The sequence below is a fragment of the Cajanus cajan genome, chromosome 4 (genome assembly GCF_000230855.2).
Source record: "Cajanus cajan strain Asha chromosome 4, NIPB_CcT2T_4, whole genome shotgun sequence".
In the NCBI taxonomy this organism is placed as follows: Eukaryota; Viridiplantae; Streptophyta; class Magnoliopsida; order Fabales; family Fabaceae; genus Cajanus; species Cajanus cajan.
Window position 1 is genome coordinate 11,650,468 of NC_138520.1, and position 15,616 is coordinate 11,666,083.

Genomic DNA, 15,616 nt, shown 5'->3' on the forward strand with positions numbered 1-15,616 from the left:
ATAAAGTAAAATTTTGATTATTTAGTTTAATGATATATGAATTGTTCTTAGTCTCTTTCACCTTTGATGTAGTTGATCAAGTGACCATGAATTCCTTTTCTATTTGAAAACTCGTTGTTTTTCAAACCTTAATAACTATTTGAGAGGTATTAATCGAGGTCTATACAAAATGAGGCACTAGACTTCATTTAGACGAAAAAAATATATCATTGAATTTCTTTAATCTGTACATAAAACACGCTATTAAAAAAATGTTATTTTCTTGCAAAAAAAAAAAAAATATTCGCAATTTTTTTTTGCAAATTTTCCTGCAAAAAATTATTCACAGAAATTTTTTGCGAATTTTCTTGCAAAACAATATTCGCAATTTTTTTTTGCGAATTTATTTACAAAAAATAATTTACAGATATTTCTACAAATTTTCCTACAATTTTAATGATCATAGAAATTTTTTTCATGGTAAAAATTTGCAGAAAATATTGTAAAAATTTTATTTTATTTCTTGCAGATTTTCTTGCAAAAATAAATTCGCAAGTAATGTTTACTAAATGATAGAAAAATTTTGCAGGTAACTTTTCTTGCGAATTTTCCTGCAAATTTTAATTTGTAGGAAAAATAAAAAAATATATTTAAATTTATAAGTTTAATATTTTAAAAAAACTTCAAATCCCACATCGATTAAAAATAAAACAATTAAATAGTATATAAGTTGGGGCAACACAAGTTGATTAGTATGGTTGAGTGTTAGGCTTATAATCTACAATCTTAGAATTTAAAAGATTATGTATCACATGTTGGAGGCATGAAAACAAATGCTTCGGATGAATTTATTGTGAACATTTAAAATTTGAAGAATTATTAATAGAATTTATAGTAATTTCTTTAATTTTTTTCGTAAAAAATATTCATGCAGAATATCTTGGAAAAAAATTCACAGGAAACTTTCCTGCAAATTTTTTTTTGCAGGAAACTTTCCTGCAAATTTTTTTTGTAGGAAACTTTCCTGTGATTTTTTTTGCAAGAAATTTCGCAGGAAAATTTCCTGCGAATTTTAAAATTCACAAAAATATATTATCCACGAAAGTATTACCTACAGATAAAACGCAGAAAAAATTTGTAAGAACAACGTTTCCTGCGAATTTTTTTAAAAATTCGCAAAAAAAATCGCATGTAATAAGAGAAATTCTAGTAGTGACAATATTTTAATTAATATTAATTATCCCATTTTTTTTTATAGGGCTCCTTATTCACTTTGATTTTCTATAGTACACTCCAGGATACATAGGAGTAAGAGACCACTTGTGTAGTTAAAAATATTTCTGTAATTTTATGTTTAAAAAATATTATTCGTTTTAAATAATAAAGATTCTCTTGGGAGAAATAAAAAAATATTTAATTTTTTAATTAAGTAATAAATTTTTAAGGAATTTCAGTTTTTTCATTGAAAGGATATTAATAAAAAAAGCACTTGTGATCTTAGAAAAGTTTTATTGAACCTAAACATGATTTTTTTTAATTTCCATCGAACATGTTTAAACATTTCAATAAACATTTATAGCTAACTAATTAATTTTTAATCATTTCTTACAATAATATCCAAAACTCATGATTCTTACTATTCCGGCCAAGGGGTGCGCTAGGGTTTCGTCCTAGGTCGAACCTCAAAGCTATAACATTCAAAATTGTGATCTGCCTTCTCAACTCTAGGATTTTGGGTTTTATGGTATGTCGTTCATGGGCCTCTTGGGCCCCGAGAATGAAGGGATTTCCCTAACCGTTCTTATCTTGATGGCGCGGGGTTAAAGGGAACAAGTCTAGTCGGGTTCTGACCGACTGGGTCCATGCCGAGGACCTAGTCGGATTAATGCCGAGTAGTCTCCTTAGTCCTTATAGGTGAGAGGAATCGAGTTCGCAGGTCGAGTCGAGTCATGACCGACTAGGCCTGTGTGTGAGCCTTCAGTCGGGTTAATGCCGAGTAGAAGACCATGATTGCCCTACTGCCGAATGGAGGTGTAGGTCCGATACATTCGTCGGGGATTACCCGAGCGGAAGGTCAAGTCGGATTTTGACCTGGACGGTACACTTGCCTTCCAGCCTTGAGCCTATAAGGCGAGAAAGCTTGTGGCCTGGTAACCTAGTCGGGTATTATCCGAGCAGATCTTCAAGTCGAATTTTGACCTGGACGGTACACTTACCTATAAATTTTTTTTCTCCCATCAAACATTCTCTTAAAGATATTTTTTTTGTTGATTTATAAAAAAAAAAAACTAGTATTGAATTTCTGAAGCTTGTCGAAATGAAGACATGTTTTAAAGTTCGTATATATATATATATATATATATATATATATATATATAATATTTTTAATTTCTTTTATCAATGAAATTCTCACATCCATATTAAGGTCTAAACTTATATTTTTACATGATAACTTTTTAATCCTTACAAATTATACTTTCAATGACTTTTAAAGCATCATTTTATTTATGAGGCAACACCCAAAAAACAAACCCTTGTAGAAATGGAGTTATTTTTCTTTTTATAAACGGATCTTTTTCTTTCTATTCTAATAATATTGAGTTTTTATTTATATTTTTAATAATTTCCTTCTCAAATAAAAGACCATGATTTTATCATCCCTTTCAATGAAAGCCATCATTTTTTAGTCTATATATTGAGAAAAACTCAAGTCCCACATCAACTAGAGATTAGGCTATTAAATAGTATATAAGTGGAAAGTAACCCTCACCTTACAAGCCGATTTTGTAGAGTTGAGTTAGGCTCAAATCCACCATTCTAAGATGATATCAAAGCTATTATAGATCCTTAAAAAGGGCTGCCTATCCTAGATCATTCAAAAGGGTCACCCACATGTTATCCATACCAAGCCTAATAGTACTGGACGTGAGAGGGTGTATTGGAAAAAATCAAAGTCCCACATCGACTAGAGATTAAGCTAAAAATAGTATATAAGTGGAAAATAATCTCCACCTTACAAGCTGGTTTTGTAGAGTTAAGTTAGACTCAAATAAGGGTCGAGTTAGACTCAAATTCACTATTCTAAGAATATATAAGTATTCAATAATGACCTTAATTAAGTTTAGTCATATTCTAGATATTTGCCGCTCCATTGTTAGCTTAGGATAATGGTACACTTTGCTTGACTTTCATATATATATATATATATATATATATATATATATATATATATATATATGTTATCAAAAAGGCTTTTAAATTTTATGTATATAAACTCATTGTTATGAAGTCTTTTAATACAAGTGCTTTTATGTCTAGATCACCAATTTCATTCCCAATGCTTGTAAAATAGCCCCGTTGAGACCTGTATCGTTTATAGAACTAATTCCTAAAATTAAATTATTCTTTTTTTTAAAATTATGTTGACCAAGAGATGATGAAGCTGCATAGATTATTTGAATTGAACCTAATAGCATTAACCAGGGACAAAATATAGAATAAGCGCGAGATAATAATTCCATATTAATTCGAATCAACCCATATGCTCGCATTTTTAATAATATTCCGGCTAAAAGCATACAAGTGCTGTAATGTGCCTCTCCATGGGTATCTGGTAACCATGTATGTAAGGGTATAATTGGTAACTTAACAGCAAAAACAATAAGAAATCCTATATACAATATTATTTCCAGCAACAACAAGTGTTGTTTGGACTATTAGTTGAATCATTTGTTCTAATACCACTTGTTATATGTAGGATTTACACACATATTTTCATATTAATATAATATTATTTATTTTAAGTTTAAACATGTTTTTGAATCCCTATTCCCAATAAAACACGTATATTTGATTCCGTATAATAGAAGTAGGTTAAAGAAAAATGTTATTAAATTTTTAAACAAATTATACATATAACATTAAAATTAAATTTTAACATATTTATTTATAGATAATTTTACCTTACAACTACTCATAACCCGACGCAGGGTGCGCAACTGTTAAAATAGAAAAAACTTTTAAAATACAAACAGCAGCAAAATCAAATATCCAAACGTGAAGATATTTGTTAGAAACACCTTTTCATCGATTTATCTAAAAATTTTATTTTTATATATATGTAACCTGAAAATTGTAAGTAGTTCATTACAAAATAAAGCGATTTTTTTTATTTATTAAAAACACATTAAAATTTTTGCATATAAAAAAGGAAAGCTAGGGAAAAAAAAAAGATATCATAAAATTGAAGGGAAGATTGTAATAATAATGCATGTAATTTATCTGAAGCCAAATGATATTCAAAACGAATGACGTTTCGTACAATATAATAATACTGGATGGGATCTGTCGTATGACCCATATACTTTTCTCGTCCTTCTTCCTCGTTGCAACCATTGTTGAAGTTTCCGAATGGCATGCTCTAGCATTGAAAGGTGGTAACCTTCTCACATTATTAAAAAAAAAAAGGAGAGATTTTATTTATTTATTTCCAACTCTTAATTAGCTATAACTTATGTTTTTGCTCCATCACTCTTCTAGCTTAATGCGTAGCACTATATATGCTATCAACTCTTACCTTATTAATACATAATACCTAAGATATATTTGATGATATTTGCTTATTATTATATCTCTTGTCGCATTTGATCTCTCTAATGAACAAGAATGGAGGAGTACTAGAATGATCTTAGGAGTATCTCCTTCCACCGCAACCACGCTCAGGGACGGAGCCAGGATTTCAATACTGGGGGGCCGAGAATAAATAATATATAATTTATAATAAATGAAAATTAAAGTATCAAAAGCATATTATCTGACAAAACTAGATAATAATTAACATAATTTAATAAAAATTATTTCTCATATTTACATTTGATAAATATATCGAACATATTGCAAGATCAAGTTATTCAAGTATGTACCTTTATTTCTTAAGTTGTGCCCGTCGTTGTTTCATGAAGTAAAAATCATCAATTATCATATCAGTTGTAAATCTTCGTGCAATCTCCTTCTCAATATAAACAATCATGTAGTCAGTAAGAAAACCATCTTCCATCTTGTTGCGCAAACTTGTTTTTATAATCTTCATAGCTGAAAAAGCACGTTCTGTAGTTGCTGTTGACACGGGCAGAGTAAGAACAAGTCGTATCAATCGATCAATTAAAGGATAAACATTTGATTTGCCAACCTCTACTAGTTTTTGACATAATTCACCAAGAGTTGACAAATTATGAAATTTGGGATCCTTTGGCACATCAAACTCATAATGTTGCAATTCATATTCCATATGAATCATTTCTTGGTCAGAAAAATCTGAAGAGTAAAATTTCTTAGCTAGACTACAAATATCACAAGCATTAAATGATTTGAATGCATCTTTAGGATCCAAAGCTACACTCAACATAAGAAGTTCAGTTGATTGCTCGCTGAATCTACTATTCAATTCTTTCAATTGATAATCTATCGCTGCAGTAAATATATCTACACGATAATGATGCTCAACTGTCACAGAATCCTTTTTAAGCCGAGTTCGAATTATGTCAGAGTAAGTAGCACTCATATCAAGAATTGGTACACCTCGGCTATTGCAAAAAGAGTTAACATTTTCTAAAAGAGAATCCCAACCAAAATCCCTTAACTTTTGAATTAGTGACTTTGTGCTAGAAACCAAACACATAGCATTCACAATGTCTTGATTCTTTTGCTGCAAAGCTTGACAAAGTTTGTCTGTGATTCCCATAATTTCTTTCATAACATGTAAAATGAAAACAAATTCAAAAGACATCAATACTCTGAAAGCATAAGTAGCATCACCTCGTTGAGAGCCAGTTCCATTAACCACCAAATCTTCAAGAACTGAAGTAGTTGCATTAAACATGCGTAGAAGGCTACATATTGAATTGAAATGAGAACTCCATCTAGTATCTCCAGGTCTTTGTAGTGTGCCAATTTGATTAGCTCCCCTCCCAGTTTCAATCTCATCATTTGCAACCAAACGTGCAATTTCAGTCTCATAAGCATCATGTAACTCATCATTGCGTTTGCAAGAAGAACACACAACATTAACAATCCTACTCAAGTTTTGAAAAAAAGCATGAACATCACTTGAATCTTTAGATGCAGCAACAAGAGCTAATTGTAACTGATGAGCCAAACAATGTACATAATATGCATAAGGACATTCTTGAAGAATAAGAGCTTGCAAACCATTCCACTCTCCACGCATATTACTAGCTCCATCATATCCTTGGCCTCTAATATTTTCAATGTTGAGATTATGATTAGACAATACTAAACAGATTTCTTGCTTAAGAGTGGATGATGTAGTATCTTTCACATGTACTAAATCCAAGAAGCGCTCTTTAACAAATCCATTCTTATCAACAAATCTAATAACAATAGCCATTTGTTCTCTCTTAGATTCATCTCGAGCTTCATCAATAATCAAACAAAATTTTGCATCACCAATCTCTTCTCGAATTTCATTTTGCACCCTTCTAGCAAAACATTTAAAATTTCTTTTTGAATAGTAGGTGAAGTGTATTTTGCATTTTGAGGAGCATTCTCCAAGACAACTTGATCTACTTCGTTATTATAAGAAGCTAAGAGTTTAATCATTTCAAGAAAGTTACCTCGATTTGTTGACCACAAACTCTCATCACGTCCTCTAAAAGCACAAGCTTGAAATGTCAACCATTTAACCACATCGATGGATACTTTAAGACGCAACCGATTGCTTAGAATTTGCTGTGAAGTTTGCTTGTTCAACACTTTATCAATGTGGCATGATTGATTCTTGAAATCTTCTAAACATCTAAGAGCAGCATTGTGAACAGAATTAATATTTTTCCCCATGTGAGATAAAAATGCACAATCTTTTCCATTATTCACTTTCTTCCAATTTCTAAATCCTGCCGAAGTGAATGGACTTGGTTTTTTAGAAAATAAAAAACATGGAAAACAATAGGCAGCATCTTTTTCCGGTGAATATTCTAACCAAGAAAACATTCTAAACCAATGAGCTTGAAATCGGCGAGGATGATCTTCAAGACCTGAAAGTGGATACAAATCCATTAAAAATTGATATGGTCCAAACTTCACATACGCCCTACGAATATCATCTTGTTGATTAATAGGATAGTTCCAAATTTGTAAACGTTTTCCAGGATCGCGAATCAAGGTACCACTCTCAATTGTTTCTTGTTCAGTCCTCAAAGCTTTGGGAGGAGGTGGCTGTTGCTCATCAACTTCAGCAACATCATCAACATTTGTATCTAAATTTGAAATTGGTGTATTAGACAGTGTTTCTTCATCATCTCTCTCTTTTCTTTTGAAAAATGATTCAATAGTTGTCTTCCTCATCTTCATTGAACCTAAAAGAATTTAAAACTATAAAAATCATACGAAATAGGCAACAACACTAACACAGTAGTAACACTCTTAACAAATTCTAATTAAATTGAGGGGAAAAGGGTTTTCAGCATAATAGCAAAGGGGAAAATATTAAAACAATTAAAAGAAAACATTCATTAAAATATTAGTAACAAAAAAGAAGTGTTAATTTACCTTTTGAAGAACTAAAATAAAAAGAGAGATTGAAGACGCAAGGAGCCAAGGAGAGATTGAAGAACCAATGATGCGGTGCAGGTGTTGTTATGAAATAAGAATCAATGACGAATTGATGATTATTGATTGACGTGGTGCAAGCTGTGAATTGTGATGCTAACTAGTCAATAGTCACTACCCAATCCTATTCCTATTGCCAGTGTTACTTGAGAATTGAGAAGGCAAGAATTGGAATGATCAAATGAGGCGCTACATTTTTTTAAAAAAAAAAAAATTCCAAAGTGATACCACATAGCAGGCCGTACCAGAAGTCCAAAAGTTGAATAAAAAAATAAATTTGGGTTATTCATTTAATTATACATATGAGTTTATATTAAAAATAGGGGGTGTCATATAGTAATATATATGTATATAAAAAAAAATTAAAATTGTTGGGGGGGCCGTGGCACCCGTAGGTCCCCCCTTGGCTCCGTCCTTGACCACGCTCTCTTTGGCAGTTGACATAAGCTGCTGAGACAGGTGCAAGGTTATTATTTCCAGCAAAGTTTCTGCAATTGAAATTATGACGCCATTCTGGGGTTATCACAGTGTCTCTTCCCAATTGCTGGAATAACACAAACACAAGTCGATGAATCCCTACTGAAGGTTGAGGGCTTTCATAAACCACAACCTCTCTCCCTGCATAAATTTATATCTAATGTCACCAAGTTCACTGAGATATACCTAAACATTTAAGATCATGTTCCGATACAAATTATAAATAATTTTGAGAACTTCTTTGTTAGAAATAAAGAGCATTTTTTAGTATAGAAGTTCTAAAACAACATTTTTAAACTTGTATTCAAATACATTCTAAATTTGTATCTAAACAAATTAAACTCTAAACTTGCATCTAATAAACATATTCTAAATATAATTGATTTTTTAGCTAAAAATTCAAGAATAAGCAACATAATTAAAAGAAAGAAACGATACATTTGTAAGAAATTAAAGAAAATATATTTTGTTAAACTGGTCTATAAAATATTATAATTATCATGTACATCTTTTGTGAAAATAGAATGATTTATGAAATATTAATTTGAGTGGTTGATATATATTCTAGGTTTTGCATATCGTGATTGTTGTAGATGAGAAAATAATAAGTTAATGTAAAATTTTATATATACACACAACCTACAAAGTCCAACGCAACTTACAAAGTTTAATATAATTGTATATGATAATGGTCTGCTAGACATATTGATTATACTTGTATGGAAAAAAATGTTATTAGAAGAGACGGAATTCATTTTGATACTTTCTAATTTTGGATGGATTAATTTGTAACTAATTGAAGAATACCATTGATTATCTAGGACATTTTCTTCATTTCTTGATCATTGATGTCAAGTTTTAAGAATAATTTTTAATTTACATTCTTATAATGGTATAATAATCCTGGTCTTTACATCTGTCCTAAGATACGAAGAAGGAAGTTTGTATGGTGATGATAAATAAATTTACGTGTTCAACTTATATTTTCTATGTTTTTTCCTATTGTAAATGAGTTTATGGAATTCCTTGTACTTGATTAATAAATTTCTTTTGCTGATAAAAAAAAAAAAAGAATACCATTCATTAATTCAACGAAGAAAAAAAATAATAATTCCCCACCCACACACTGAGCACAATGTTACTAGGTATTTGTTTTTAACTAAGAATGTTAGAAATTAATTGACTAATATGATGACGTATATAAAAGTAAAAGACACCCTCTTCTTTCTGCATGAACTAACTTTTAGAAATTATCCCTAAATTTAAACTTTAAATCAAAATTTTTCTCAATTATTATGATTGGATCTATATATCATGCTACTTATTAAATCACTGATAGAAGTTCACTTCTACTAACACTACTTGAAATATTAAGCCTTCAACATATAATAAAAAGGCATGCTGAAAATCACACATTATTTCTTTTGATACATATAATTTAAATAGTATATATAAGTATTATATAATCTTCACGTTAATTTTTGGAGTTGAATAAAACCTAAACATAAATGAAAATTAGAAAAGAAAAACTCTGCATGTGTTAAGCTGGACCCTTAGTAATATATAGTAATGAAAGAAATGTATAAATATTACAAAAACTAGTAGGTTTCAAATATATTTGTTAAACAGTATGCAAATTAAATAATGGTCATGACTTTAACCATTTTCTCATTTTTAAACATTTCAGCTAAATGATAGATTCAAATCTACAAATATGGCATTGGCACTTTGGCAAGTTATAGAGAGAACATTTCTAATTTGTTTAAAAATCACATGCAGCAATTACTTTCTTTTTGTTAATTATTATGGTGTCAGCTATCATAAAACATAGAAGGAAAATTCATAATGGTACGAATAAATACCGCATCAATCTGACCAAATCAGTATACGATAACTTACCCACATGATTTCTGCCAAATTTACTTTTATTTTGTATTTGTATTTAAACTCATCCAATAAAATATCGACACATATATTCGTCCGTAGTTCGTCCTTATTATCTTCGTACTAGTTAGTAGTACTCAAGTCTACATGGAAATGTACTATAGCATGCCAATGGTTTATCTGGCTTACGAAAAAAAAAAAAATCCACATACAGTTGCAAAATACTTATAGAAAACTTACAAGAAAGACTTACTTAATACTTTAAGATTTTGTGTTATATTATTATATCAAGTTCACTTGTGTGATTTACTTATTATTCAATAGTTTAATCAAGTGATTAATGACCGGCTCAAATAAGTATTAATTAATAGAATTAATTTTGGATGGATACCTAATAGTTCAATCAAGTAGCAAATGATTCTTTCAAACAAATATTTTGGATAGATACCTTATGGGATGGATACCCAATGGTTCAATCAATTGATCAATAACGGGTTCAAACAAGTATTTTGAATGAATATCTGATGGTTCAATCAAATAACCAATGAATGGTTCAAACAAGTATTTTGGATGGATGTCTGATGGTTCAATCAAGTGACCAATGACCGGTTCAAACAAGTATTAATCAATATAATTGATTTTGGATGGATACCCGATAGTTCGATCAAGTGACCATTAACTAATCAATAGAATTGACCATGAATGGATACTCGATAGTTCGATCAAATGACTAATAACTAATTCAAACAAGTATTAATTTGGATATGGATCCAAGAGTGGAATCCAAAATAATAAAGTTGGAAGGAGCTCTAAGAGTGTGATCATAAGTTTAGTAAGTAGTTTCTCTTTTGTTTTCCCTCATAATAACACTAACCCTTACTCATCATTTAATCCACGCACGCAACAGGTAAATTAATTTCAAATTGATAGCTACATCAGTATACGTGCAGAACAACTTAATATAGTCATGGACATGGAATTCGTACTTACCAAAACTAGCATTTGTGGTAGCTGGAATATCAGTTACCATCCTGCCATTTGTCAAAGAGAGAAGATTAATAACCATTAAATTTTTATTTTTTTTAATAAAATTTGAGCATGCACATATATTTCAACGTAAATTTGTGTACATGTATGCAATTAATTTTAGGCTTTACTGTATAGAGTATAGACCTAATATATAATCATTCCTCATGAATTTTGGAATTTCATCTATGCTTGTACTAAAGACAGATAACTAACCAGTGCAGATATTCCCTCAAGACAGGATTACTAGGGCTAGGTGCATCTGCGTCCACCATAACCTGAAACTCAAATAATTTTTTTTTATGTAGAACAAAAAAACATGCAGTTGTCAAGTGTTAACAACCTAGTCATACTTACCAGTGTGTAGAAGGTCCTTAGGTCCTCACCACCAACAGTAACCCTTGGTCGGTTAACAACATGAGAGGGCCTCAATTCCAAACCATTGCTAATGGCTCTATTATTGAAGACAATAGTGAGAGAAACTGAGCCTGTGAAAGGGTTTAGAACATCCCCAATCACACTCCCAGCAATCACAAGAGGGTCCCCATCTCGTGCCATGATTTAGAGAGTTTAACTGCACTTGTTTGGTTTCTACTTAATAATGCATGCATGACACATCCCTATATATGTTTTCCTCCTTAGCATCTGCTTTTGCTTCTATCCCATCAATAGATTCTTCATTTTTTTCCCTTTTGTCTTTGGTGTGGTTTCTTTACCTCGTACGATGAATATTGTTTTCTTTGGTGTGGTTTCTTTATCTCGTACGATGAATATTGTTTTCTCCATATACTCAATGGGTGGTCTACACTTTTCTTTCCCTTTCAACAAGCCAAGTTATATATTCTGATACGGTCGGAAATTTAAGATAGAAAATGGAAAACATTTACAAATATATTACAAACATTTACGAATATTGTTTTTTCCCTTTCTTACATATTTTTTAAATATATATTTTTAGGCTAAATTGATTTGCAAGTTCCTAGTTACAGTTTTATTAAATTTTTAATTAAGTACTAATAGGAAAAAATATTTTTAAAAAGTGCTTATAATTTTAAAATTTTGTAATGAATTAAATTTCCAACTAGTAACATCGTATATATCGTTAGTCTATGCTGATTGTATACCAAGACATTACAATAATTTTTTTTTTCTCTTTTATGTTTGATATGTAAATTTAATATAATAATTAACTTTTAAATTCCTAATCACTTAGACTAACTAAATTCTTTTTACTGAGTATTTACAAAACTACATTCAGTTTTCTACTAATTAGTTTAAATGGTTCGTTGGTTCTTATTACACCGTCCCTCACAAACAATCGCTGGGTGCAGAGACAATGATTTTTCTAGAAGGAAAATACTGTGAAATACTTTATTAGTAAAGATTAGAAAAATGTTTTAAAAGTAGCACCAATGTGTAGTGTGGCAAGAATCTAAAGAATAAAGATGAGCCTCTTGTCAATAGAAGAATCTCAGGAAGATGAATATAGCTTTGTATTTTACCAGGTGGGAGTTTTTGGTCATAAAGTAAACCCTTAAATAAAAGTTGAAAAGGTTTTTAACTTTATAAAGAAATGCTTCTTACTTGGTTGTAATTTGTATTGGTCCTAATTAATTTACGTTTCTATTGGTTTACAGGGAACAAGAACGGACTTCTATAGCTTAGCACTTCTGTTGAAAAAAAATTTGGTTGAAAAGACTTTTTTAAAGCTTATGATCTATTTGCACGTGTTGGACTGATATATCAGGTGGTTGAGGCCTGTTATATTGATTGAAAGAGGGTTGATATGCTCGATAATGAGGTGTTTTAAATTACCTTAGCTTTGTGTACCATGTTTTTAGAAACATGTGATGAATTTAGTGATAATTATCAATCTTGGTAGGTTTTGTTTTGTGTTAAAAATCAGAAAGTGATTACATTTATCTTATCGTTACACCTTGATACTTATCAAACTTTCCTTGTTGTCTCAACTAGAAAAGGGGAATATCTGCAAGTTTGTATAGGCTAAAGTCAATGGTTGCAAGTCGCATACTAAGTGCGCCAATTTATCCTTGTCTTGTCTCAAATAACTATGTCTCGGTGCTGCCTATATAGCTTAACTCACGTGTTGACCCTTATGCATTATTTTTATTTTCTTATTATTGTGCCCTAATGTCAAATCCCATGGATTTGAGGTCCCGTGACTCCTTGCGATGTTATTTATTTATTTTATTATTTTTGTAGTCTCACATAATGGAAAATTAATTATCTTGTTAATAAATTGAATCGTTAAGTTGTATTTGAGATCTTATGCTAGTATCAGATAATTTAAAATTAATCACCTTGCAACATTTGCCTTATCTATAAGATAATTTTGTCTCATATGGAACACATGTAATGATATAAAGGAACTAATAATAATTAAAATTTTAAATATAAATATATTTAATGGAATAGTTTTGAGAATAATTATTATGTGATGAAAATAATGATCTTTAAGTGATTATAAATATCTACTAATGTGAAACAATGTCTACATCCTTAATAGAAAATATTTTCTTAAATCCTAGTTACTATGGAAGATAGAGAGAGTAGAAAAAAGAGTCAAAGAGAGCGAAATCTCGATTTTTTTCTTTTTTCAAGAAGATCAAAGTATTCTAAGAATCAAATAAGATTTGTATTATGGAGAAATGTACACATTATTCCTTATATGTGAGAATCATGAATTTCAAATTCTTTTTAATTTTTTTTATAATTGATAATATTAAAAAATTATAACTCTTACATGTAGTATATGTATTGTAAAATCGTATGATTCTTTACTAATGATATTTTCCTAATTATATATAAACTCTAATTATGAATTTAGGGATTCATTTTTTTTCCGCTGCATGTATCGATTACATTTTAATGGAATGTTTTCATGGTTATCAATTAAGGAATTAAAGTTTTGATCTCACTGATTTTTAGAATCGATATTAAAGGTTGACGTCGTTGAAGTCATGCATGCTTCATGTAAATCTAAATTCTTTATTATTTTTCCTTCTTTTATGTTTTGTGATCATGATTACTATGGCTTTTATATTATAATTGTATACCCTAATTTGCATTGCATATGGAGACAGCCTCTGTACGTGATCCATATATCAAAGGAAGTTTTAAAACTTTATATATGAATTCTTACGAAAGAAACTAAAATGATTTTATTGCTTTTTCCATCAAAGAACGCACAAAGTTTGTTATATCTTGTATGATATAGGAACTAATATTAAAGTTTTATGTCAATTGCAATATATGTACTATTATTCATGATGTACGAATTTTAGAATTAAGTGTGAAAAATTTGTTAGTCATTAAAGTGTCCAAATTTTTATATTTATTTAATTTCAAATTAATGATGGTTTGATTCAATTATCCATAGAATAATGGATGTTAAATAATATGATTGTTTATTTATGAGTATATTGAAATTCATTATTATAAGACATTTATGTATTGTCCAAAGATTGATTAGTTGTTCTTATAATTAATGAATATAATTGTGTGTGACTTATGTGTGCTATTATATTATTTATATACCCAAAGTTATTAGATGATCTTAATTGGTGTATGTTGCAAAATAAAGATTAAATTTATTAGCATCATTATATTTGTGTGTTGTGTGTTGATGTATCACCCAAAGGAGAACATTTATATACTATTAATTAATGTTTGAATATATTATATGTGTAGCATGTACTTTATGTCTCAATTTACTTATGTAAAATTTTATTATGTAGTATCTGTTCCCAATTCACTGAATTCTCTTGTAGTGTCTATTCCAATTTTTAATGGGTTTAACTTCTCTGATTGGAATGAGCAAGTCCAATTTCACCTCGGTGTATTGGATCTAGACCTTGCTATATTGGAAGAGAAACTTGCTGCTATTATTAATTCTAGTAGCGATGAAGAAAAAGTCTATTATAAAGCTTGGGAAAAGTCTAACAGACTTTGCCTAATGTTCATGAGAATGACTATTACTTACAGTATTAAGACAACTCTCCACAAATTGAAAGTGTTAAAGAATTTATGGGTTTTGTGGGAGAACGCTCTCAAACAGCTGATAAGTTTCTTGTTAGGACACTAATGAGTACATTGACCATCATGAAGTTTGATGGTTCACGTACTATGCATGAGCATGTCATTGAGATGACAAATATTGCAGCAAGACTTAAGTCCTTAGGAATGACTTTGAATAAGAACTTCCTTGTACAATTTATTCTTAACTCATTATCGACTGAGTATGGCTCGTTTCAAATCAGCTATAATACCATAAAAGACAAATGGAATGCGCATGAATAACATATATATATTATGCTAGTTCAAGAGGAAACGAGGCTTAAGAATCAACGAAGTTACTCAATTCATTATGTAAGCCACTAAGCACTAGTACAAAATCTGTTATTTACGTCACTGTTTTGTAGTCGAAAAATGAAAAATTCGACGTAAAAAAATGCGGTGACATTTTTGAAATTTAAACCAACTTTTTTAGTCGGACACCACTAGGTCTGACGTAAAATGTAAAATCTACGTCGACCCTCTATATAGTTCGATGTAGATTTAAAAATTTACGTCGGACCTCGTGGTGTCCGACGTAAAAAACTTG

At 30.1% G+C, this 15,616-nt stretch overlaps 3 protein-coding genes across 3 annotated transcripts; all 3 read right to left on the reverse strand.

Annotated features, from left to right (window-relative positions):
- Positions 1-4,903: 4,903 nt before the first annotated feature.
- LOC145957159 (uncharacterized) lies at positions 4,904-6,385 on the reverse strand. Its single transcript, XM_083073375.1, has one exon. It carries the CDS (start codon positions 6,383-6,385, stop codon positions 4,904-4,906), a length of 1,482 nt encoding a protein of 493 aa, XP_082929501.1.
- A 38-nt stretch (positions 6,386-6,423) lies between these two features.
- LOC145957160 (uncharacterized) lies at positions 6,424-7,341 on the reverse strand. The gene has a single exon (XM_083073376.1). The coding sequence runs from the start codon at positions 7,339-7,341 to the stop codon at positions 6,424-6,426; it is 918 nt and encodes a 305-aa protein (XP_082929502.1).
- Positions 7,342-7,864: 523 nt separating this feature from the next.
- On the reverse strand, positions 7,865-11,602 carry LOC145956703 (protein VERNALIZATION 3-like). The gene is made up of 4 exons (XM_083072240.1): positions 11,350-11,602; positions 11,209-11,270; positions 10,957-10,997; positions 7,865-8,223 (listed from the first exon to the last, which is right to left on the reverse strand). The coding sequence occupies exons 1-4, from the start codon at positions 11,548-11,550 to the stop codon at positions 7,919-7,921; spliced, it is 609 nt and encodes a 202-aa protein (XP_082928366.1). The 5' UTR covers positions 11,551-11,602; the 3' UTR covers positions 7,865-7,918.
- Between the last annotated feature and the right edge of the window lie 4,014 nt (positions 11,603-15,616).